Below are 26,477 nucleotides of genomic sequence, written 5' to 3' on the forward strand. Positions count from 1 at the left end.
TCCCACAGTTGATGAAGGCCAACACACCTTATGCCTTCTCAACAACACTGTAAACCTGCGCAGCAGCTTTGAGCATCTTATGGATATGGACCCCAAGATCTCGCAGATCCTCCACACTGCCAAGAGTCTTACCATTAATACAATATTAGGTTTTGTCTTTAAATTGGACCTGCTGAAATTAACCACTTCACACTTAGCTGTGTTGAACTCCACCTGCCACTTCTCTTTATATGAGTCGGCGCGGCGTCTCTCCTGTTCTCTGTTCTGCGCTGCGATAGTCATTGGTGGACTAGAAGCACTGTACTGTGCACAGTTTCAGTCACCGTGTTATAGGAAAGATGTGGTTAAACTGGAACGAGTGCAAAGGGGATTTACGAGGATGTTGGCAGGACTGAAATATAAAGAGAGGTCGGCCAGGCTGGGTCTTCGGTCCTTGGAACGTAGGACAATGAGGGGAGACCTAATGAAAGTGTTTAGAGTTACGAGAGCCATAGATATGAAGAATGGTCACAGTATTTTCCCCAGTGCTGAGGGATATAGATTTCAGGTGAAAGATTTAAAATGGACAAGAGAGGGGCAACCTTTGGTGAGCATATGGAACTCCTTGCCAAAGGAAGTGCTTCAGCCACATACAGTAGTATCTTTGAGCAGATAATTGGAGGGGTGAGACTTGGAAGGATACAGGAAAATGGAACTATTTGGATGGTCACTGAGGTTAGCAGGCACTGTTTGGGCCAAAGGGCCTGAGCCCATGCTATACTGCACGGCCTGTGGTGGGATCTTGATGTGACACTCGATCCCCGTCCGATGGTTCACCAGCGGACGTGATGGTTCAGGGACCGGCTGACGGGCTGTTCCCCATCCGCTCCCCCAGCCCCCCGGCATCCCGGGGTTGTGAGTGGACGTAGGGGTTGGGAGGGGGAGTGGGGAGACGAGCTGAATCCTGCTTCTTGTTTCAGACGCAGCCCAGTAAAGTGCCGGCGATCTCCGCTCCCCCTGTGGCCCCCGGTCTTGGCAGCAAGGTAGGTGTTCATGAGACTGAAGGAGCCCGACCCTCGCACACTGTCATCCGCCCCTGTGCTTCCGCCACCACCTGCTGGCACGCACCGTGGTCTGAGCTCCCCCTGCCTGGCTCTCTGGAGTGAACCAGAAAAGAGGGTAAGAGGAAGCAAGGGAACTGGGGAGGAGAAGAGTGAGTGTGGTAACTGGGGAGGGTCCCGAAGGTGGTGAAGGAATGGAGGGGGCAAGGGAATGGGGAGGGAAGGTGGCAGGAATGAGAGATGGGTGGAGAGGAGGGAGTGAGGGATTGGCAATGAGGGAACTGGGAGGGATGTAGGAGGGAGTGAGGGAACTGAGGCTTGAGGAGAGGAGAAGGAATGAGGGAACTGGAGGAGGAGGAAGAGTGGGAACTGGGATCTAGGGTGAGGAAGTGAGGGAACTAGGGATAGGAAGAAAGGAGTGAGAGAGGGAACCAGCGAGGAGGGAATGAGAGATCGGAGGCCTGAGGAGAGGGAGTGATGTAACTAAACCCTGCAAGGGAATCAAGGAGAGTGGAAAGTGAGAATGAACCAGGAAGAGGGTGTAGGGGGGAGCGAGGAAAGTGGGGAGGGTAAGGACTAATTCTTCTCCTCTACCAGAGTTGCTCGGGCCACATGTTGCTGTGTGCTGTTGAGAGGCAGCGTCTGTCCGTGCGCATCGGGTGTGGAGAGGGGGCCGGATGTGAGGGAGCGCTGGTTTGCCTGCTCCTGGCAGAGAGATAAATCCTCCATTGCTCCGGCCCCCTGTCGCTGTCAGCCACTGCTCGCCCCTTGTTCAGCACTTTCTCCTCTGTGGGCTCAGTGAGTCAGCTGTCCCAGTGGGCTGCTGGGGAAACCCCTGCCCTGGCAGGAAACAACAGCTACACCCACCACTGCTCAGAGTATTCCCTCTGAGGCACTGCGCAGAGGCTGGGGTGAGGGGCCATGTGTCAGGTGTGTGTCAGGCAGTGTGTGAAGGATGTGTGTCAGGCAGTGTGCGAGGGGCCATGTGTCAGGTGTGTGTGAAGGGTGTGTGTCAGGCTCTGTGTGAGGGGTGAGTTAGGCTATGTGTGAGGGGCCATGTGTCAGGTGTGTGTGAGGGGTGTGTGTCAGATGTGTGTGAAGGGGGTGTATCAGGCACTGTGTGAGGGGTGTGTGTCAGGCAGTGTGTGAGGGGTGAGTTAGGCTGTGTGTGAGGGGCCATGTGTCAGGTGTGTGTGAGGGGTGTGTGTCAGGCAGTGTGTGAGGGCTGTGTGTCAGATGTGTGTGAGGGGTGTGTGTCAGATGTGTGTGAGGAGTGTGTGTCAGGCAGTGTGTGAGGGGTGTGTGTCAGGTGTGTGTGAGGGGTGTGTGTCAGGCAGTGTGTGAGGGGTGTGTGTCAGGTGTGTGTGAGGGGTGTGTGTCAGATGTGTGTGAGGGGTGTGTGTCAGGCAGTGTGTGAGGGGTGTGTGTCAGGTGTGTGTGAGGGGTGTGTGTCAGATGTGTGTGAGGGGTGTGTGTCAGATGTGTGTGAGGGGTGTATGTCAGATGTGTGTGAGGGGTGTGTGTCAGGCAGTGTGTGAGGGGTGTGTGTCAGGCAGTGTGTGAAGGGTGTGTGTCAGGCAGTGTGTGAGGGGTGTGGGTCAGGTGTGTGTGAGGGGTGTATGTCAGATGTGTGTGAGGGGTGTGGGTCAGGTGTGTGTGAGGGGTGTGTGTCAGGTGTGTGTGAGGGGTGTGTGTCAGGTGTGTGTGAGGGGTGTGGGTCAGGTGTGTGTGAGGGGTGTGTGTCAGGCAGTGTGTGAGGGGTGTGTGTCAGGTGTGTGTGAGGGGTGTGTGTCAGGCTGTGTGTGAGGGGTGTGTGTCATGCAGTGTGTGAGGGACCCTGTGTCAGGTGTGTGTGAGGAGTGTGTGTCAGGCAGTGTGTGAGGGGTGTGTGTCATGCAGTGTGTGAGGGGTGTGTGTCAGGCTGTGTGTGAGGGGTGTGTGTCATGCAGTGTGTGAGGGACCCTGTGTCAGGTGTGTGTGACGGGTGTGTGTCAGATGTGTGTGAGGGGTGTGTGTCATGCAGTGTGTGAGGGGTGTGTGTCAGGCTGTGTGTGAGGGGTGTGTGTCAGATGTGTGTGAGGGGTGTGTGTCAGGTGTGTGTGAGGGGTGTGTGTCAGATGTGTGTGAGGGGTGTGTGTCATGCAGTGTGTGAGGGACCCTGTGTCAGGTGTGTGTGACGGGTGTGTGTCAGATGTGTGTGAGGGGTGTGTGTCATGCAGTGTGTGAGGGGTGTGTGTCAGGCTGTGTGTGAGGGGTGTGTGTCAGGCAGTGTGTGAGGGGTGTGTGTGTCAGGCAGTGTGTGAGGGGTGTGTGTCATGCAGTGTGTGAGGGGTGTGTGTCAGGCTGTGTGTGAGGGGTGTGTGTCATGCAGTGTGTGAGGGACCCTGTGTCAGGTGTGTGACGGGTGTGTGTCAGATGTGTGTGAGGGGTGTGTGTCGTGTGTGTGAGGGGTGTGTGTCAGATGTGTGTGAGGGGTGTGTGTCATGCAGTGTGTGAGGGGTGTGTGTCAGGTGTGTGTGACGGGTGTGTGTCATGCAGTGTGTGAGGAGTGTGTGTCAGGCAGTGTGTGAGGGGCCCTGTGTCAGGCAGTGTGTGAGGGGTGTGTGTCAGGCAGTGTGTGAGGGGCCCTGTGTCAGGTGTGTGTGAGGGGTGTGTGTCAGATGTGTGTGAGGGGTGTGTGTGTCAGGCAGTGTGTGAGGGACCCTGTGTCAGGTGTGTGTGAGGGGTGTGTGTCAGGCAGTGTGTGAGGGGCCCTGTGTCAGGTGTGTGTGAGGGGTGTGTGTCAGGCAGTGTGTGAGGGGCCCTGTGTCAGGTGTGTGTGACGGGTGTGTGTCAGATGTGTGTGAGGGGTGTGTGTGTCAGGCAGTGTGTGAGGGACCCTGTGTCAGGTGTGTGTGAGGGGTGTGTGTCAGGCAGTGTGTGAGGGGCCCTGTGTCAGGTGTGTGTGAGGGGTGTGTGTCAGGCAGTGTGTGAGGGGCCCTGTGTCAGGTGTGTGTGAGGGGTGTGTGTCAGGTGTGTGTGAGGGGTGTGTGTCAGATGTGTGTGAGGGGTGTGTGTCAGATGTGTGTGAGGGGTGTGTGTGTCAGGCAGTGTGTGAGGGATCCTGTGTCAGGTGTGTGTGACGGGTGTGTGTCAGGTGTGTGTGAGGGGTGTGTGTCGTGTGTGTGAGGGGTGTGTGTCAGGTGTGTGTGAGGGGAGAGTGTCAGGCTGTGTGTGAGGGGTGTGTGTCAGGTGTGTGTGAGGGGTGTGTGTGTCAGGCAGTGTGTGAGGGGCCCTGTGTCATGTGTGTGTGAGGGGTGTGTGTCGTGTGTGTGAGGGGTGTGTGTCAGGTGTGTGTGAGGGGTGTGTGTCAGATGTGTGTGAGGGGTGTGTGTCAGGTGTGTGTGAGGGGAGAGTGTCAGCCAGTGTGTCAGGCAGTACACTCCCTTCTCTGTCTAAATTCAGTGCTCCATCCACTCCCACCTCCCAGCTCAGCCCGGATTGACATTTCCCAGGAGTCAGCAGAGATGCGGCCCCCATGAGGCAGCCTCAGTGCAGTCCAGAATCTTGCCCATTCCTACTGCTCAGAAACGTGTCGGACACCATAGTCTGGGGGCTATGCCCCATTTTTCTCCCTTCTTCCTCCACTGGGAGAGAACTCCCATTGTCTCCCCTCCCGCTAACACAGATCTCCCTCCACAGTTCAAGTCTGAAGATGCTGGTGACTGCCCCGATGCCCCCCAGCAGGCTCCCCAGCAGCAACAGACCCACCTCCCGCAGGCTCAGCTCATGCTGGCCAGCACCCAGCTGGCAGGGGTAAGTGACCTGACTGGGCTATCGCTGGAGGTAGTGCATGGAATACTCATGGGACGGAGACCTGGGGGAGGGGGTGGTGTGGAGTGACATGTACTGCACACCCAGTACAAGGCAAATCAGAGGAGGCAGGACCTTCTGCGGCCTGGGTCTGAACCCTCTCCTGTCCTGTCTTGCCCCTTGAGCCCTCGTGGGGAACTAATCTTGTCCAGCTACCCGAGCTGCAGTGAAACCCACAGCAACCCAACCCCCTCCCCCCCACACCTTCCTGTCTGCTCTCTGCTTCCTCTTGCCTGAGTGAGGGAACATCAGCCCTCCAGTCCTTCCCTGCTGGTAACGTGGGTACTCAAACTGATCCCTGCTGGTAACATGGGTACACAAACCTATCCCTGCTGGTAATGTGGGTACACAAACCGATCCCTGCTGGTAACATGGGTACACAAACCGATCCCTGCTGGTAATGTGGGTACTCAAACTGATCCCTACTGGTAACGTGGGTACTCAAACTGATCCCTGCTGGTAACGTGGGTACTCAAACTGATCCCTGCTGGTAATGTGGGTACACAAACCGATCCCTGCTGGTAACGTGGGTACTCAAACTGATCCCTGCTGGTAACGTGGGTACACAAACCGATCCCTGCTGGTAATGTGGGTACTCAAACTGATCCCTGCTGGTAACGTGGGTACACAAACCGATCCCTGCTGGTGATCCCTGCTGGTAACGTGGGTACTCAAACTGATCCCTACTGGTAATGTGGGTACTCAAACTGATCCCTGCTGGTAACGTGGGTTCCCCAAACCGATCCCTGCTGGTAATGTGGGTACTCAAACTGATCCCTGCTGGTAACGTGGGTACACAAACCGATCCCTGCTGGTAACATGGGTACACAAACTGATCCCTGCTGGTAACATGGGTACACAAACCGATCCCTGCTGGTAACATGGGTACACAAACCGATCCCTGCTGGTAACATGGATACTCAAACTGATCCCTGCTGGTAATGTGGGTACACAAACCGATCCCTGCTGGTAACATGGGTACACAAACCGATTCCTGCTGGTAACATGGGTACTCAAACTGATCCCTGCTGGTAATGTGGGTACACAAACTGATCCCTGCTGGTAATGTGGGTACACAAACCGATCCCTGCTGGTAATGTGGGTACACAAACTGATCCCTACTGGTAACATGGGTACACAAACCGATCCCTGCTGGTAATGTGGGTACACAAACCGATCCCTGCTGGTAACGTGGGTACACAAACCGATCCCTGCTGGTAACATGGGTACTCAAACCGATCCCTGCTGGTAACATGGGTACACAAACCGATCCCTGCTGGTAACATGGGTACTCAAACCGATCCCTGCTGGTAACATGGGTACACAAACTGATCCCTGCTGGTAACATGGGTACTCAAACTGATCCCTGCTGGTAACATGGGTACACAAACCAATCCTTGTTTGTAATGTACATCCCCTCACCAATCCCTGCTGCTAATGTCTGTTCCCACACCGATCCCTGCTGGTAATGTCCAACCCCACATTGATCCCTGCTGGTAACATCCACCCCCACACCAATCCTGCGGGTAACATCCATCTTCGCACGGATTCCAGGTCAAGGAATTGATGTCCTGGTAACTCACAGCTCAGACTGCCTGCTCTGTTGTTTAAAGTCTCTCTGTCTCTCCTTCCCCCTCCTTCTGCTCAATTACCATTGCTCTCCTTTTCCATTGCACACACATAACCATCGCCTCCCTATACTTCCACCCCCCCATTCATTCACCCCCACATCAACACATCACTCCCACCCCTACATCGATCCATCTTGTCATCTTCCCTCTCCTTTTGCCATTTCCCATTCTTTCCCTCCTCTTCTCCTCTCACCCCCTCAATTCCCCCTCCATCCTCACCCTCCCCTTCTCCATCAACTCCCCCCTCACTCTCACTCCCTTTTCTCTACCTCCCCCCTTACCCTACTCCTACCCATCCCCTCTGTCCTGCCCCACCTTCCATTTCATCTGCATCCCTTCCCCACCTTCCTTTCCCCAATTCCGCCTCCTACCCTCCATCACCTCCCACTCTTCCCCCTGTGAAATTACCCCCTCGCCTGCTCCTCTCTTCCCCCTCCCTCGCCCCCTTCCCTCCTACTTCCCCAACCACCCCTCGTCTGTCCACCTCTCCCAATGCTCCCCCTCCCCCAACTCCACTCCTGCCTCTCCCCGCCCCTCATATCCTCGCCCTCACTTTCCCCTCCACCCTCTCCTCTCCTCCAATCTCCCCTTCTTCATCCCCTCATCTTTCTCCTTCCCTGCACTCCCCTCGCCCTCAACCTCCGCCCACCGCCAGCTGACAGCGCTCCTTCCGGCCCAGCAGCAGCTCCTCCTGCAGCAGGCCCAGGCCCAGCTGTTGGCTGCAGCCGTCCAGCAGTCCAGCGCAGCCGCCGCGGCCTCGCAGCACCCGGCGCTGGAGCCTGCGTCACAGCCGTCCGGCCAGGCCGGCAGCCAGCCGCAGGCGCCCCCACTGGCACTCTCGCAGCCCGTCCACATCACCGCCCAGGTAAGCAGGGACGCCCCCATGCCCACCGAGCGAAACCGAGCGAGGGACTTGGGGAGGGGGACGGTCACTCACACTGGGGATCCCTTCCCCTCACTCCCGGGGTGGGAGTGAGGGGAAGGGAACTGGGGGAGGGGTTAAGGTGAGATTAAGGGGGAAGGAGGGAAGGGAGGGGAAGGAGAGAGTGCAGATGAATGTAATGGAGGATGGAGGGGAGGGAAGGGAGAGGGGATTGAGGGAGGAGGGTAAAGAAGGGGAAGGAGAGGATGTGAATAGGTTGGGACTGTTGCCCCTGGTGAAGAAGGTTGAGGTTTATAGAAACATGAGGGACACAGGCTAGGGTAGACTAGAGGGCACAGGTTGAAGGGGAACTTCACGTTGTTCAGATGTGAAGGGGACCTGATGGATGAGTTTTTCTCATGGAGGGAAGGGGATGTGGAACAAGCTCTCAGCAGGAGTGGTAGAGGTTGGTACAATGACGGCATTTAAAAGGCTTTAGGGCAGGTATGAGGATAGCTTTTGAGGGATATGAACCAAACATGGGCAAGTGGGAAGGCTAGGAGGAGCTGAGCTCCGGAGCCAGTTTCAGGGAGTTGGTGGGGGGGACCAGGGGGATGACAGAAGCTGTGATGGTTCCACCCACCCACACACACACACACACACACACACACACACACACACACACACACACACACACACACACACACACACACACACACACACTCATACAGACTCGTCATAATCTCTTACACCCACCAACTCAAACACGTAGAGGACACACACACACACAAACACACACATAAACAACTGTTTCGACTGTCAGTGGGAACCTTGATAGTTGGTCACTGTGCGGACACTGGAGAGGTATTAACTGACTGACATTCCTACATGCACTTTCATGCCCTTTCTGACAATATTGTCTCTCTCTCTCTCCCTCCTTGGAAGTGGGCTAGCATTTACCCCCAGTGTGTGGTCCTTGATTGGGCATTCTCTCTCTCTCTTTCTCACTCTCTCTCCCTCTTCCCCTCTCTCTCTCACTCTCTCTCCCTCTACCCTCTCTCTCTCTCTCTCTCTCTCTCTCTCTCTCTCTCTCTCTCTCTCTCTCTCTCTCTCTCCCTCTCTCTCTCTCTCCCTCTCTCCCCCATCTCTCTCTCCCTCTCCCTCTCCTTCTCCCTCTCTCTATCTCTCTCACTCTGTCCTTCTCTCTCTCGAAGCGGGCTGGCGTTCACCCCCAGCGGTGCAGCCATACGGCCCTTGGCTGGGCATTCCCCATCCAGCCCTCTAACCCACTGCCGTATGTTTCCAGGACCTCCAGCAGTTGCTGCAGCTTCAACAGTTGGTCCTCGTACCCGGGCATCACCTCGCTGCCAACCTCCAGGGGCCCGCGCACTTCCTCCTGCCCCAGGCACAGCAAGGACAGCAAGGTAGGAGCCCCAGCACTCAACGTTTATCCAAGCTGCCGTTACTGTGTTCCCCCTCCTTCATGAATGGGGGCCAGACCATCTGATATAGGATCAGAACTAAGCCATTTGGTCCATCGAGTCTGTTCCGCCCTTAAATCACAGCTGATTTATTTTCTCTCTCAACCCAGTTCTGCCTTCTCCCCATAACCTTTGGCACACACACTAAACAAGAACCTATCAATGTCTGCTTTAAATGTACCCAACGGCTTGGCCACCACAGCCATCTGTGACAATGAATTCTACAGAATTTTCACGCCCCTCTCCCCCCACCCGGCTAAAACAAAATTCCCTCATCTGATCTAAAGGAACATCCTGTTTGGAGGCTGTACCTCTGGTCCTAGACACTTGCATTATTGTAAAAATCTACTCCACATCCGCTAGGCTTTTCAATATTCAATGAGATCTCCTCTTCTTCTTCCGAATTCCAGCGTACCATCACAGTGCAGTGTGTAATGATTTGATCTTTATGAACATTATGCAAGAGAAGCTTTTCACTGTTCCTTAGTACTGGTATTATTTTGTAATTTTTACTTACTTCATTTATTACTGCAACTTATGTCTTGAACTGTACTTCTGCCACAAAACAGCAAATTATCATGTCGGTGATAAAAAAAAATCCTGACTCTGACTCTGAACGATAAGGAGGTGGTGATTATCCTTCCACCTCCTCCCTCACCACCATCCATGGACCTAAACAGCCCTTTTAGGTGTGGCAGAGGTACAGGTTGACTTCGTCCAATCTGCTCCATTACATTCAGTGCTCCTGAACTGTTGTCCTTTACAAGTGAGGCCAAGCAGAGACCCGGCAACTCTCTGTCCAAGTGGCCATCCCCAGCTACTAGATATGAGTCATTTGAACTTCCCTTCCCATTCTTTCCTCAGTGATCCATCTCTCCTAATATTCTTCATTGCCACCGTGGGGCCAATCACAAACTAGAGGAATAGCACCATATATTCCCCCTGGGAAACCTACATCCCAATTACATAAATTTGCCAATTGCAAGTAACACACTCCTGCTGCGTCTCTTTCCCAGACAGGCTCTTTCCATTTGTTCACCTTTCCCATCCCTACGCTTGTTACCCAGGTATCACTCTCCACCATTATCTGCTTATCGTAGAGCACTACCACACAGAGACATCCCCTTCAGTCCATCCAGTCCCTGCCTACCTGTTTTTCTGCTTAGTCCCATCGACCTGCACCCCAGACCATAGCCCTCCCATCCACGTACTTATCCAAAATTCAAATGTTACAATTGAACCCGCATCTATCACTTCCACTGGCAGCTCGTTCCACACTCACACCACCCTCTGAGTGAAGAAGCTCCCCCTCAGATTCCCATTAAATAATTTACCTTTACCCTGTTATTTTGATTGACTGCAAATGAACAAAATTAGACCATAAGACATAGGAGCAGAATTAGGCCATCTGGCCAATCAAGTCTGCTCCACCAGTCAGTCATGGCTGATTCTTTTTTTTCTCCTCCTCAAACCCATTCCCCGCCTTCCCCCCGTAACCTTTGATGCCATGTCCAATCAAGAACTGATCAATCTCTGCCTTAAATACACCCAACGACCTGGCCTCCACAGCTGCATGTGGCAACAAATTCCACAAATTTACCACCCTCTGGCTAAAGGAATTTCTCTAGTGCAGACACCTGGTACAGATAAGATCGGTAGCATGGTAGAAAAGTGGTTAGCACAACACTTTACAGTACCAGCGACCCGGGTTCAATTTCTGCCGCTGCTTGTACATTCTCCTATGACTGTGTAGGTTTCCTCCAGTGCTCTGGCTTCCCCTCACAGTCCAAAGATAGACCGGTTGGTAGGCTAATTGGTCGTTGTCAATTGTCTCATGATTAGGGTAGGGTTAAAATGGGGGTTGCTGGGCTGTGCAGCTTGATTGACCTATTCCATGCTGTATCTCAATAAAAAATATTTATACAATGCTTTTGACGATTATATCCTTCAAGTCTTCAGTTTCATTGTAACATTCAAGACAGTTGGTGATCCCTTCAAATTCTTTGTAGTTCCCAACTTTTAATGCAACAAACAGTGGTGATAAGGTATTCTTAAAATAAACCCAAGATGGCTACTGACCTATTGAAGTCAGTATGTTCAAGTACAAGTGTAAAAAAAAGCACAGCAAGGAGTGGCAACAACAAAAAAATGCAGCCCAGCATGCGCAGACACAGTCAAGTTAAAAAATACGCAGCACAGCACATGTTCGTCGGGAGGAAAGACATGACTGAGATTTTTTTATAAAGTCAAAAGCAGAATAATTCACAATTTCCTAAAGGGTGAGTTCCAGGTGAGAGTAATCATTTAAAACAAGAGCAGAAATGGCTGACACGCTTGAATACTTGATTTTATATACTGAGCAAATTGAACAGCATTTTGAAGCAAATGAAACAGCCAATGGGAAATATGTACCAATTTTGCTTAGTAAATTGGATTTAAAGACTTCAAAGTTTAACTGCTTTGCTGATATCGTGAAAGTGATGCAAGAACATTTAGAACTGAAGCCATCGTTGATTACAGAGCGCTTTAAGTTTCATAAGCGGAATCATAAAGAAGGGGAATCCATTTCAGTGTGTGTGGCTGAATTGAAGAGATTGTCTGAGCATTCTCAGTTTAGTAATGGGCTCAATGATGTAAGAAAAACCTACAATCGACAAGCAAAATGGCTTACACTAGAAGCGAATGGCAAATAAATTGGACTCTGGTTCTGCTGATTCAGTCCACAAAATGAGTTTGAGTGACATTTCAAAAATACTGAACTGATGCCTGCAAGGATCTAACTAAGAACCTATACTGGAGAAAAGATGACTCCTGTGGGAAAGACGTTTGTGACAGAGAAATACAACAGCCAACAAGTCACTGTGAGTTTGTATGTGGTAAGAACAGGAGGACTAGCCTTGTAGGGCTGTGATTGGCTGAGGCAACAACAACTTAATTGGAGATCCATCCACTATTTGCATGCCCCATCCCCTGTAATGGAGTCAACTAGAAGCAAATTATGAAAGGTACTGGATGATGCCACAGCTGTATCCAAGAATGGTATTGGAAAACTTACTCAAAGGTAATAAACTAGGGTTAAATGAAAATGCTGCACCCAAGTTTTACAAAGCCTGTCCAGCTCCTTAAAGTAGCCAGTGAGCTAAATCATGTGGAGGCTGACGGAATTTTTTCCAAGGTTGATTGGAGCCCCTGGGCAGCACCAGTAATCCCAGTAGCCAAGAAGGATGAGTCTATCAGGATTTGTGGTGATTTTAAGGTCACCACCAGCCCAGTACTGAAAGTAGATCAATACCTTCTTCCCAGGATAGAGGATATCTTTGCAAACCTTTCTGGTGGGGCAAAGTGGACTTAGCTGTGGCCTATCCACAGATGGAGATGGAAGAGGAGTTCGAAGTGTTTTTCATCATGAACGTTCACAAGGGGCTTTATCACTATAACACACTTATTTCTGGAGTAACATCAGCAGAAATCACTCTGGCAGAAAACTATGGACCAAATGCTGCCAGGCTGCCCAGGCACTCAGTGTTACCTGGGTGACATCATTGTTACAGGTAAGGATGCCCAGGAACTTCTCCAAAACCTCAAGACGGGGTTAAAAGATTAGAATATTATGGGCTCCATGCACAACAAGCCGAGTATGAATTCTTTAAACCAAACATCACTTTGGTCACACTATTGACGCGCGGAGATTACACAAGTGCGTTGAGAAAATTTAAGCAGTGGTGGTGGATGTCCTAAGGCCAAAAGGTGTGTCACAGTCGCAGTCCTTTTTAGGATTTGTCAATTACTGTGGCAGGTTCTTGCCAAACTTGGCTGCTGTGCTCCATTCCTTGAATTCATTACTGCAGATCTGGAAGAAATGGCAATGAACAAAGCAGTGCAAGGTGGATTTCTAAAAGGTAAAGGAAACAACGACGTCAGACACTGTTCTCATACGTTATGACCCACATTATCCAGTGAAGCTTGCCTGTGTCGACTCGCCTTATGGTGAAGCTGCAGTCAGTCATGTTACATGTTATGAGTGATGGAAGTGAATGCCCCATAGTTCCCTTACCACTGCAGAGAAAAACTACGCACAGATTGACAGAGGGACCCTAAGTCTGGTTTGGGGTGTAACACATTTCAACCAATACCTCTATGGGAGGAAGTTTACCCTCATTACTGATCATCAACCATGAGTGTCCATTTTCAATCCGCAGAAGGGTGTTTCACTAACAGTAGCAGCACGAGTGTGGAGATGGGCTCGGTTTCTGGAGGAAGCAATTACAAGATTGAATTCAAGAGGGCAACTGATCATGGAAATGCCGATGGATTGTTCTGTTGAACCTTGCAAAAGGAAGTACTAGGAAAATCTACAAAAGAAGTCACTCCCCGACATATTCTCCGTAACGCAAATTGAAAGTCTCTGTATTACAGCAGAGATGATCCAAATGGAAACTAAAAAAGACCCAACACTGCCTCTGATCTACATGGCAACCCAAAATAGCTGGAATGGGCAGCAGAAACTCCAGTTCTGCATTTTTTTTAACAGTGAAACTTGCCCTTGGGAGGTTTGAGAGTTGCAACAATGTTGTGTTGTACAGGATGCCAACACCTCCAGAAGATGCCTACTGCAGCTCCTCTCCATCCCCGGGAACAGCCTGCATTGCCCTGGTGAAGAATTCATGTGGATTTTGCTAGACCATTCATGGGCACAAATTTCTTGGTGGTAGGGGATGCAGCTACAAAATGGCCAGAAGGTTCGGCATAGACTAGATGGGCCAAAGGGCCTGTTTCTGTGTGGTACTGATCCCTGACTGTATGACTTTAAGTGTTCCCAGTGGTCTCCACTGCAGCCTTGCACACTGCTGATGGATTGAGAAGCCTCTTTGCAAGGACTGATGTTCCTGAACACTTAGTCAGTAACTATGGACCACAGTTTGTGAGGGAACAGTTTCAGCCGTTCTTAGAAAGGAACAGATTAAGTTATATTGCATCTGCACTGTACCACCCAACCACAAAGGGCTTGGTGGAAAGGTTTATCTGGAGTCTAAAGAATGCACTGTCAGCAGAACACTACACTGAATCAGAAACTTGCCAATCTCCCCCTCGCATGTCTCAATGCAGCGCACTCCACAACCGCCACGCTGACCAGCCATGCTGTTCCCGAGTCGTCCTTTACGTTCATGCGCGGATCTCCTCAGACCCAATCTCAGAAGGAGTATGTGGGACAAACAGCTGAGGCAAATCCTCAAACAAGGAGGTTCGATGTTTCGCTCCTAGGCAATCATTCCCGGCGAGGGTCTGACAGAGGTGATTGGAAGTGGGCACTTGGAAAGATTAAGGACAGAACTGGACCACTGTCCTACACAGTGGAGCTTGCGTCTGGTATCGCATGGAGATGACTCATCGATCAGTTGAGGAACAGAGTCAATTATTAGAGAAGAAAAGTGGCTACTGCTGTCAGAACCACTTCCTGCAGTCTCAGAGTCACTTCCTACAACCACCACGGAGGAGGGCCCAGAACCAGAACCTGAGATTGTTTCACAGCCACAAGTCTGTCCTGCCTTGTCTGGAAAGACGTCATCCCATAAGAGTAAGAAAGCCTCGATAGGTCTGAGTGGGCCAACTTAAAAATGACTGTGCTGTGTCTGTCTGTGTATAGTAGTTGTATTATATAATATTCTGTGTATTTAAGATGCATTCTCTATTGAATTATTGAATTGTTGTATATTTAATATTTCAGTAGTATTTAAGTAATCTTGTATATACGTCGATTAAGCATTCTTGTTTGTTTAAATAATTCATTACAGGTAATATGTAAAAATATGTGAATTGCACACGTCGTCACACTAGTAACTGATACATGTGTGCCTCACGAAGTAAACATGAAGTTAGACACATTTTGGGCTCATGTGTCTTCTTCTGAATAAGTTCAATGTTCCGAAGTTACAAAACATAACAGCTTCCACCCATTGCCTACCAGCTGCCCTTTTCCTTTCTCTTACACTCATGTTTATTCATACCAAGCAACTCATTTTCTTATTAAAAAGTAAATTAAATGAGTGAGGGCAAGAACTCAGTGGCCATTCAGCATTCTTACCAAACAGAGGCATATTTTCATTTTGTACGTCATTTTCGCAGATTTGTAAATAGACTAGGCCAAAAAAAAATCCACAAGCAGTTCCTTGTTAAATTGTGATTAAAATGAGAATTGAGTAAAGCTACAAAGAGACAAATCACTTGGAATCAAGTCTCTGAAATCAACGCACCAATTTACAATGCACTGTTACTGCTTCAAGCTCTTCTTCCAAGTGGAGTCTGCATCACAGATGCCATGAAGTAATATACATGCCTTCCTTTGTCTGTCACTCAACTGACGCTTCACAAATGTCAGTATATTTATTCACAAGAATACAGAAAGTCATAGATCATCCCTGCTAAGTCACCACAGCTCCGTTGTAAAAGTCTCTTTAAATTCACCCTGATTACTGATTACCAAGATTGCACCATTAAGTTTAGAGATTTTGAGAAGCAAAATGTACAAGGGTCATTGCATTTTACAAGTTAATTGGAAGCCACTCAGTAAATAATGCCTTTGCAAAATACAATATGACCACTCAACTCTGTCCTGAAGTCCAGATAACCCTGGCCAAAGCCTTTACAATCATTCTGCTCATTTGAATGTGCATACACACAATCTGACAGTGAAATCAAATTAACCCACATCTCAAACAGAAATCTTTTGAAGCAGCTTTTCTGTGCATCACAAATGTCATCCAGACCAACATTATCACTGTTTGTTCCCCTACCCATCAATGCTTTGATCACGACGATCTTCCTTCTGTCCTGAGGCAGGGTCTCGGTGTGAAACACCAGTCATTCCACAGCCTCCACAGATGCTGCTCAACCTGCTGAATCCCTCCAGCCATTTAGATTTTGCTCAATCTGTTCTCCAGGTCGGCACCATGTTGTTCCTGTCCTGGGACAGAGCAAGGATGGAATTTAGTCCTCTGCTCCTGCTTCTGTCTGCACAAAGTAGTTATCAAGAGCCCGGCCCTCCCTCCGGATGGGAATTTCCTGCTGGATTAACAGGGTCCATGGCCACTGCGAGGTCTCAGTATCATGAAGGGGGCTGTTTTTTCAAACTTATTGACAGTCTTTGTCCATTTATGTATAGTTTTTCATCACTTCTATTATTTTTTTTCCTGTAAAAGGCCTCCAAGAAATAAATCTCAAGGTGGTATATGTATGTGTATTTTCATAATACATCTGCTTTGAACTCTGAACTTTGAACTGCACACTCTCTGTTCCTCCCAGGTCTGCTCTCGACACCAAACCTTCTACAGCTACCTCAGCAAAACCAAGGGGGACTCCTGCAGGCACAGCCCAGGCTGGGGTTGGCAGCACAGGTCAGTCCCCTCTCTCTCCCATTCCTCCCCCCACCACTGTGCACTGCGGCAGGGAGTGGCCCCAGGGGCTGGCACAGACCTGAGCACACGTGGGTCAGGGATGGAGCACAGAGGGACTGGGGTAGGGTTTGAGGGTCACCGGAGGCACGCTGCTCCTGCCTTACAACGGGAGCATGGGGTGGGGGTAGGGTGCAGGAGGGGGAGAGATGGCAGGGTCACACTAGGCTGAATGGCCTGGGAGCTCCACAACTGTGCGTCTGCTGGAGGTGGAGTGAGTGAGAGAGCAAGGGGTGGGGGGAAGAGAGAGGGATAGTGAGAGAGGAGAAAGAGAGAAGGGAGAGAGTGAGGGGGAGAGGCAGGAGAAAGGAGGAGAGAGAGGGGGAAGAGAGGTAAGTGGTGGGAGTGGGGAGAGGAAGGAGAGGGGGTGACTGAGAGGAGGTAAGGTGGGGTTGATTGAGGGGAAAGATGTAGTGAGGAAGGTGAGGGAGGAATGAGCAAAGAGAAAGGAAGAGGAGGGAGGGAGTGGGGAATGAGCAAGGAAAAGCTGCTGAATTCTCCACCAAGGGCAGCTCGAGGCCACTTCATCAGCTGTTCTGCAGCAGTTAGGTGTTGTTGGGGAATAGATGAGGGGGTAGGGGGCAGCATGGGGACAGTTCTAGCTTGATTGAAGCATGAATGGAGGGGCTGGTTCAATGGGTTGAGGCATCCCCTTGGGTGGAGTGAGTGGCTGAGGATGGGGATACAGGCAGGGTGGGTTGGGGAGAGGAGCTGGGGGTGAGGGAGTGCTGGGTGAGTGAGCGGTGCTGGTGACAGAAAGGGGAGGCAGAGGCGGTAAGAATGCAGAAATGATTGGGAAGAGGGTGGAAAATGATTGTTGACATGTGACGGGGCAGATGGACAGAGGCGGAAGGGCTGGAGGAGAGGAGGGACAAAGGGATGCTGGAGGGGTAAGAGAGACGGGGAGCTGGTACACAGAGAGTTTGAACAGTGAGGGAGGCGTTGATGAGGGTGGGGTTGAGAGGGAGGAGTATGAGAGGCTGGAAATGGGAGGTTTGGGCGAGGCCTTCCCACTCCCCCCCTCCCAGTGGTAACGAGAAGCCCTCTCTGCGTTGCAGGCAGTGAACCGGCCAGCCCTGGCCTGCCCAATGGCCCCCGAGCCCCACCCGCAGGGACTCCCCCACCCACCGACCACTAAAGGCGTGGAGGCCGTGTCCCACCAGGAGGAGCCCAGCGACCTGGAGGAGCTGGAACAGTTCGCCCGCACCTTCAAACAGCGACGCATCAAGCTAGGCTTCACCCAGGTATTGCTGGGGGGAGGTTGGGTGGGAGTAGAGAGCAGTTGGTGGGTGAGGGTAGCGGGATTGTCCCCAACCCTCTGGGATCACAACTGGACACGGAGCCCTGTAATATGCTTGGCTATATCTCCAACTCTGGCTGGGCTGTATCTGTACGGTAATGGACCCTGTCTCCTGGGTGGGCTGTTACTGTGCTGTAATGGACCCTGTCTCCTGGGTGGGCTGTAACTGTGCTGTAATGGACCCTGTCTCCTGGGTGGGCTGTAACTGTGCTGTAATGGACCTTGTCTCCTGGGTGGGCTATAGCTGTTCTGTAACAGTTTTCTGCGCATGCTGTGAGTTTTCCAACCTCGCCCCTCTGGGCTGTCACCTTCCTTCAGGGAGACGTTGGGCTGGCGATGGGGAAACTCTACGGCAATGACTTCAGCCAGACGACAATCTCGCGCTTCGAAGCCCTGAACCTCAGCTTCAAGAACATGTGTAAGCTGAAGCCCTTACTGGAGAAGTGGCTGAACGATGCAGGTAAGTGGTCACGAATGCCCCCGGCAAGGCCGGCATATCCCAGACCCAGTCCCACCTCCCGGGTGTGCTGAATGGGATAGCAGTCCGTGGCGCAGAGCTGGTTGTGGGTTGACGGTACAGCACATAGAGTGGGGATGGCGGGGGTGGTGAATGTGACCGAGTGGTGGGTTTCATCGGTGCAGGCTGGGCAAGGCTGTGAGGGCAGTAGGGGAGGCTGGTGATATTGGTTTGGGCTGTTTCTAATGGTGTGAGGGTTACAATGTGTAAAGGAGCAGGGTAACCAGTATATTCTGCTCTCCAGAATCAGGTTTATTATCACTGAGATATTGATGAAATATGTTGTTTAGTGGCAGCAGTACAGTGCCATACAAAAAGTATTACTAAATCACAGTAAACACTGCACAAAATGGGTAATGATGTAGTGTTCATGGTTTCATCGACTGTTCAGAAATATCATTATTTATTAAATATGAGGCTTAGGATCATTGGCATACGTTGTGAAATCTGTTGTTTTGTGGCAGCAGTACATTACATAATAAAAACATCATAAATTACAATAATAAATATATATAAAAATAAATTAAATTAAGTGAGTAATAGAAAAAGAGAGCAAAAGAAGAAAAAAATAGTGAGGCAGTGTTCATTGTCCATTCATGGCGGAGGGGAAGAAGCTGTTCCTAAAACAGAGTGTGTCTTCAGGCCTCTGTACCTCCTCCTTGGTGGTAGCAATGAGAAGAGGGCAGGCCCTCTTGAGAAGAGGGTGATGGGTGTCCTTAATGACAGATGCCGCCCTGGTGTGGGGTCTCCTTTTGAAGATGTCCTCAGCGGTGGGGAGGCTAGTGTCTATGACGGAACTGGCTAGTTTGCGGCCTTCTGAAGATTTTTTTTCTGACCTTGTGCAGTGTCCCTTCCATACCAGTCGGTGATGCAGCCAGTTAGAATGCTCTCCACGGTACATCTATAGAAATTTGTAAGTCTTGGGTTACGACCAAGTCTGGTCAAACTCCTAATGAAACATAGCTGCTGCCATGCCTTCTTTATGTCTATATTGCATCAATATGTCAGGCTCAGGATCTTCAGAGATGTTGACACCCAGGAACATGAAGCTGCTCATGCTTTTAACCGCTGATCCTTCCATGAGGACTAGTGTGTGATCCCTTGCCCTTCCTGAAGTCCACAATCAATTCCTTAGTCATACTGACATTGAGTACAAGGTTGTTGTTGCAGCACCACTCGGCCAGCTGACCCATCTCACTTCTTGTCACCATCTGAAATGCTGCCAACAGTAGCTGTGTCATTGGCAAATGTATAGATGGTGTTTGAGCTGTGCACACACTTGTGGGTGTAGAGAGAATAGTTCAGTGGGCTAAGCACCATTCTTTGAGGTGTGCCGGGCTGAGAAACCTTGAACTGTTCCTCAAGCATTGAGTGTGCGTCTTCAGGCTCCTGTTCCTCCGCCCCGATGAAGAGGACAGGTTCCGGATTGCGAGGGTCCTTAATGATGGATTCCACCTTCCTGAGGCATTGCCTATCGAAGATGTCCTCAGTGGTGGGGAGGTTTGTGATAAATAATGGTTAGAGTCAGCGGGGAAATCCCAAATTTCTTTCGTTCCTTGAGGAAGTAAATATGCTGGTGAGCTTTCTTGGCTGTGACATCATTGTGGTTTGACCAGGACAGGCAGTTGGTGACATTCACTCCTGGAAACTAGAAGCTCTCACAATCTCTCAAACTCAGCACCATTAATGTAGACCCGAGCATGTGCACCACCCCCTTCCCTGAAATCAGTGGCCAATGGCAGCATTTAGTATCTACCTCTCATCACACTGTGGTGGTACGGAGCCCCTTGTAGCCTAGACTGGGGCAAGGCACCAGACTTCCTTTCCAGAAGGACATGTTTTCAGTTGTCTGGATACACCAGACCATAAGAGCAAATGGAACAGGAACGGGAACAGGAGACCATTCAGCTGCTCTCCAACTGATCTTCTACCTCGGCACCATTTTCCTGCACTAACGCTGGACCTTGATCTCCCTGACACCCAGAAATCTGTTCCATCTCTCTTTTAATTGACTCCAGTGACTGAACCCCTGGAACACATTGGTCACTGACCTCCAGGCAGATTACGCTCTTTGTACTACCACCCTTTGCCTACAATGGGCAAGCTAATTCTTTGTCCGCACAGCCAAGTTTCCCTGGATCCCATGTCTCCTGACCTTCCAAATGAGCTTGCCGATAGCGATCCTTATCAAATGCCATATATACCTCATCCACTGCTCTACCTTCATCAATATGCTTTGTCACATCCTCAAAGTATTCAGTCAGGCTCATGAGGTATGACCTCAGAAAGCAGTGCTGACTATCCCTAATCAGACTATGTCTCTCCAAATGCTTGTAAGTCCTGTCTCTGAGAATATTCTCCAATAATATGCCCACCACTGAATTAAGACTCACCAGTCTATAATTTCCAGGGTTATCCCTATTCCCTTTCTTGAACAAAGAAATAACATTTGCCACCGTCCAATCATCTGGAGTCACCCCTATAGCCAGTGAGGATGCAAAGCTTATTGCCAACAATATAGCAATCGCTTCCTGTAACATGGGGTGTATGCTAACTGGCCCCAGGGCCTAATCTATCCTAATGCTTTTCAAATGGTTCAGCATGTTCTCTTTCTTAACATTGACATGTTCAATCATATCAGCCTATTTTACACTTTACTCACAAACTTCAAGGTCCCTCTCAATCTTGAATACTAAAGCAAAGTATTAAGGACCTCCCCTGCCTCCTCCAATTCTAGGCACCTGTTTGCTCTCATATCCCTGATCAGTCCCACCCTCACTCTAGCCATCCTCCTATTCTTCACATATGTCTTGGGGGTTTTCCTTAACCCTACTCGTCCCCTTTCCAGCTCTCCAAGTCCACTCTTCAGCTCCTTCCTGGCTACCTTGTGACTCCCTAGAGCCCTATCTGAACCTTACTGCCAAAACCTGAAGTAAGCTTCCTATTCCTTCTTGACTAGATGTTCCACATCTCTTGTCAACCCTGCCTCAATGGGTCAAACCCATCCAAAGTGCTCCTTAACAACCTCCACATTTCTGTTGTACATTTCCCTAAGTACATCCATTCCCACTTTATGCTCCCTGGTTTCTGTCTAATTCCCCTTCCCCCAATTAAATACTTCCCTAGAGTTTTACACGCAGTCTCCCCTTGTCAGTACTTCATCCCCCATGCTAAATCAGTTTAAACTTCCCCACACCACAGAGTCAGTGGCTCTTTCTATGAGGACTTCAGCCCCGGTTCTTTTAACGACTCGCTTTGCTGCTGCCATCCAGAGCTGATCTCAGTGCTAAGGTCTGTAAAACCCTCCCTCCACCCCTTCTCCAGCAGCACATATATCCACATTATCCTCTTGGTCTTCCGCCCCTTGGGACGTGGCACAGAGTATAATCTGAAGGTTGCCACCTTGTTGAAGTTCCATAGCAACACAGGAGCAGAATTAGGCCATTTGGACCATCGAGTCTGATCAGGACTGATTTATTATCCACCTCAACCCCATTCTCCTGGCTCCTCCATGTAACTTTTGACACCCTTACAATCAAGAACCTATCAACCTCTACTTTAAATATGCCTAGTGATTTGGCTTCCACAGCTGTCTGTGGCAATGAATTCTCTGGCTAAAGAAATTCCTCCTCACCTCTGTTCCAAAGGGACATCTGAGGCTGTGCCCTGTGGTCCTAGACTTCCCCAGTATAGGAAACACATCTCCAAGTCCACTCTATCTAGCCCTTGCAATATTCAATAGATTTCATTGAGATTTACCCTTTTTCTTCTAAACTCCAGCGAGCAAAGGCCCAAAGCCATCAAACACTCCTCATGCTCCTCAAAGCTCCTGAGGGCCTTTCACATGAACCTCCTCTGGACCCTCTCCGATGCCAGCACATCCTTTCTTAGATAAGGGACCCAAATCTGCTCACAGTGCTCCCACTGCCCTTAAGACTCTTTCCCTCTTTCTATTTATGCTACTGCTTTCAGGATAGATCACAGCCTCTTTCTGTGCATCCTCCACCTCCCAAACCCTCTCTGTAGTGACTCAGTGACATCCTGAACCACAAATATATATACATAGTTTGTATACATACCTATACGTAAATATATGTACTTTGATAATAAAACTTACTTTGAGGTGCACGAGGAACTGGTCAGGCAGCATACATGGAGGGGAATGGTCAATCGATGTTTCAGATCAAGTCCCCTCGTCTGCACTGGGAAGTTTCCCTGCCTGCATATGGGAATGATGTGCACCTGGGCCTTTCGGTTCTACAACATTTCCAGGGCCATGGACTCCTTGGCTCCTGCCCTGGTTTAACTGATGAGCTTCTTGCACTTGTCCAGGGGACAGGGTGGGGACGGGCGGTGGAGACCGAGATAGGCACACCAGGGCTGGAGTTGGGTGAGGGAGCACAGAGGGTGTGATGGTAGAAGGATAAGCTGGGGATCATCGGGTGGTAGGGGAGAGATGTCCCCTCGTCTGCACTGGGAAGTTTTCCTGTCTGCATAAGGGAATGGAATGAAAGGGATGGAGGTGAGTGGGGGAGTACGGATGTTGTGACAGTAGAAATGGAGGGAGTAGAATGGAAAGGGATGGAGGATAAACGATGCAGCTTCACAAAATGAAAGGGGGGTTGGGTGTGCAGGAGTGGGGCTGGGATGTACTGAGAAGTCCGAGGGAAAGGAGTGAGAGGGACATAGCAAGGAACAGAGATGGACAGAGGGAAGGGATTGAAGAAATGGTGACGGGTTCTTGTCATACTCACCTGCCCCGTGTACCCGGCAGAGAACATGTCTGCAGACTCGACGCTGCCCAGCCCGAACGCACTGAGCAGCCCGCCGGTCGGCATGGAGGGGATGGGGGGACGACGCAGGAAGAAACGAACAAGCATCGAGACCAATGTCCGCGTGGCCTTAGAGAAGAGCTTCCTGGCGGTAGGTATCCCTGACTGAGGGCAGAGTGTCTCTTACACAGAAGTGGGACACCACACTGACGGACAACATAGTACACAAAAAAAATGCTGAAGGAACTCAGCTGGTCAGGTAACATCTGCGGAGAGGAATAAGCAGTCAATGTTTCGAAGCAAGACCCTTCATCGGGACCAGTGAGGGGTCTCGGCTTGAAACACCAACTGTATATTCTTCTCCATAGATACAGATTTCCTTCAGCATTTTGTGTGTGTTACTCTAGATTTCCAGCTTCTGTAGAATCTCCTGTGTTTATGACTGATGGACAGGCAGTATTTTATACAGGACTGGGCTCAGCACACTCCTGGGCAGGGAATATGTTACTGCGGGGTGAGTCTGGTGACAGAGTCGTCTGATGGGTAGGTAGATCGAGGGGTGGAGGGGGCTTAGAGGGAAGGGATCACGGTGGGGAAGGTCAGTGTTGAGGGTGGGGAGTAGGAATGGCAGTGTGGTACATTTTGCGTGGGGGTGGAAGGGTGCGGGTGGGGAACGGTGGTGTGGGGGTTGTGGGCAAGGGTTGATGTCAGTCTGTGCAGAAGAGGGTTTGGGCTGATGAGGGTGTGGAATTGTTGGGGGAGGGAGTCGGTGAGGGGTGTGGTTGATGGTCAGACTGTGAGGGGTGGGGTGTGGGGGTGAGGCTGTTGGAGCATGGGGGGGGGGGTTTCATCAGAAGCCCGCCCCTCCGGGCTTGTGTGTGACACTAGTTGTGACCACCCCTCCCTCGGACAGAACCAGAAGCCCACCTCGGAGGAGATCCAGCTGATCGCCGAGCAGCTGACCATGGAGAAGGAGGTGATCCGCGTCTGGTTCTGCAACCGGCGGCAGAAGGAGAAGCGCATCAACCCCGCCAGCAACAGCGGCCTGACTCCCCACACCCACAGCAAGCCGTCCGTCTACAGCACACACATGGTGAGTGGGGACACCCTAGAGTGACCTGCCCGCCCCACTCCATCCCAGGAGCCTCTCGTGCTGCAGCGTGGGGGGGGTGTGGAGCGCAGCTCCGGGCTGCCGTGGCTGCACCAGGGGAGGGGGAAGGCGGGACACCCTCTGCCCGGCTATGAGAGTTACCGGAAGAGGCGCAATGTGGATGGGGGCTCCCGCAAGGGTCCCGTGTCCCAGTTCATCCCCAGCAGTAGTGTAAACTGATCTATGAGCTGTTCCTGGGGCGGGGGAGGACAGTGAGATGGACGCTAAATGCTGCTGGAAGATTATCAGCAATGAAAGATGCCCTGTGGCCTGCCCAAAGCTCGTTGGTCACCCGGCAGTGAGGTATCCGTAAGGGAACACTGCCAAATGGCACATTCCAGGTACAGGAGGGCGAGGCAGATATTGTTATGTAAATAGTGACGGATTGCTGAGGGACTTGGGGGTGCTTGAGCGTGAATCACAAACGGTTGGTTTGCAAGTGCAACAGAGGGCAAATGCAATGTGGTCCTTCATTGCTAGAATTAAAGAGCAGGGAAGTTATGCTGCAGCTGTACTGGTGAGGCCGCACCTGGAGTACTGCTTTTAGTTCTGGTTTCTACTTGAGGAACAATGTACTGAGGATGTTCGCCAGGTTAATTCCAGAGATGACGGGGTTCATCAATAAGGAGAGACAGAGTAGCCTGGGACTATACTCACTGGAATTCAGAAAATTGAGAGCAGATCTTACAGAAACCTGTGAAATGGAAACATATAAAACTTACAAGACACAGGTAGGTGAGACTGGAACTAAGGGACATAGCCTCAAGATTCAGAGGGAGTACATTTAGGATGGAAATGAGCAGAAGCTGCTTTTCCCAGAGAGGAGCGAATCTGTGAAATTCTCCGCTAATAGAAGCAGTAGAGGCTCCCTATTAAATACACTTCATACACAGTGAGATCGATTTTTGCATAGTAGGGTTCTTGGAAAAAGACAGGTGGTGGAGCTGAGTCCATGCCCAGATCAGCCATGATCTTGTTGAATGGTGGCACAGGCTTGATGGACTAGGTGCCCCCAGTCCAGGGGTCTTCCACTACAGGACAGGGAAAGTCTGCATTGGGTGGGGAAGCCCCCAAAATAATGTATTGATGTACCACTGTGGGGAGCCACATGCATGGCAATGGGCCATCATTTTGAAAAATTAAGTTTACACTAGTTTTCTCCTAGCTCAAGGGGTGGCCATGAACACCCGCATGGGGCAAGCCTTACCCAGTAATGCTCCCCAACTCCTCCTGCTCTGCACCCATCCTAGAACTCCTCAATTTCATTGACTTTGCCTCCAACTTCCACCCTTTCCTTAAATTCACTAGTCCACTTCTGACACCCCTCTTCCCTTTCCTGATTTCTCTGTCTTCATCTCTGGTGACAGACTGTCTACTAATTTCTTTTATAAACCTACCTTATAAACAGCTATCTTGATTGTATCTCTTCCCACTCTGTCTCCTGTAAAATGCCATTCCCTTTTCTCAGTTCATTTGTCTCCATTTGTTTCCAGGACATCAGAGATGCCTCTTTCTTCAAAACTGGGTTTCCTTTCCCCCTCCATTGATGCAGCCCTCACCCACATCTCCTCCATTTCCTCCATTCCACATCTGTACTCATCCACTCTTCCTGATGCCTTTACAGAGATAGTGTTCCTCTTGTCCTCACCCCATGATCCTCCACATCCAACACTTCATTCTCTGCAGCTTCTGCCATCTTCAAAAGGATCTGCCACAAAATACGTCTTTACCTCCCTTCCCCTTCACTCTCTCCGCTTTCCACAGGGATCGATCCCTCCAAGATCTCCTTGTTCATTTGTCCCTCCTGGCACATATCCCTGCAAATGACCTGCCCTTTCACCTCCTCCCTTACCTCCATTCAGGTACACAAACTGTCCTTGCAGGTGAGGCAACACTTCACCTGCCAATCTTTTGGGGTTGTCTGTTGTGACCAGTGCTGTCTAAGCACACTGGTGATACCCAAAGTAAATTGGGGGAGCTCTTTGTCAAACACCTCTATCCGCCAAAACTGGAATTTCCCAGAGGCCAACCATTTTAGTTCCCATTCCCATTGTCATTCCAACATGTTGGTCTATGGTTTCCTCATTTGGGTGAAGGAGCAACATCTCACGTTCCATCTAGATAGCCTCCAAACTGATGGCAAGAACACGGATTTCTCCTTCTGGTAATGTTTTTCCCCTTCCCTTTTCCCTCTTCTTCTATTCCCCATTGTGGCCTCTTGTCTCTTCTCCTCACCTGCTTATCACCTCCCCCTGGTGCCCCACCATCTCCCCCTTCTCCTATGGTTCACTCTCCTCTCCTATCAGATTCAACCCCTTACTTTCCCACCTACCTGGCTTCAGCTATCACCTTCTAGCTAGTCTTCCTTCCCCTTCCCCCACCCCACCACTTTTCTACTCTGGCATCTACCCCCTTCCTTTCAAG

General features: G+C 50.5%; 1 protein-coding gene across 1 annotated transcript in view; it reads left to right on the top strand.

The window, feature by feature from the left end:
• pou2f2b (POU class 2 homeobox 2b) overlaps positions 1-26,477 on the top strand; it is a 78,779-nt gene that overhangs the window by 37,323 nt on the left and 14,979 nt on the right. The window contains exons 4-12 of the mRNA XM_059977061.1: positions 960-1,022; positions 4,722-4,835; positions 7,179-7,388; positions 8,692-8,809; positions 16,166-16,257; positions 17,373-17,558; positions 17,933-18,074; positions 22,906-23,054; positions 23,817-23,996. Of these exons, the coding sequence (XP_059833044.1) occupies positions 960-1,022; positions 4,722-4,835; positions 7,179-7,388; positions 8,692-8,809; positions 16,166-16,257; positions 17,373-17,558; positions 17,933-18,074; positions 22,906-23,054; positions 23,817-23,996 (1,254 nt within the window). The remainder of the gene's footprint in view (positions 1-959; positions 1,023-4,721; positions 4,836-7,178; positions 7,389-8,691; positions 8,810-16,165; positions 16,258-17,372; positions 17,559-17,932; positions 18,075-22,905; positions 23,055-23,816; positions 23,997-26,477) is intronic.

This window comes from Hypanus sabinus, chromosome 1 (assembly GCF_030144855.1).
Source record: "Hypanus sabinus isolate sHypSab1 chromosome 1, sHypSab1.hap1, whole genome shotgun sequence".
NCBI classification, from domain to species: domain Eukaryota; kingdom Metazoa; phylum Chordata; class Chondrichthyes; order Myliobatiformes; family Dasyatidae; genus Hypanus; species Hypanus sabinus.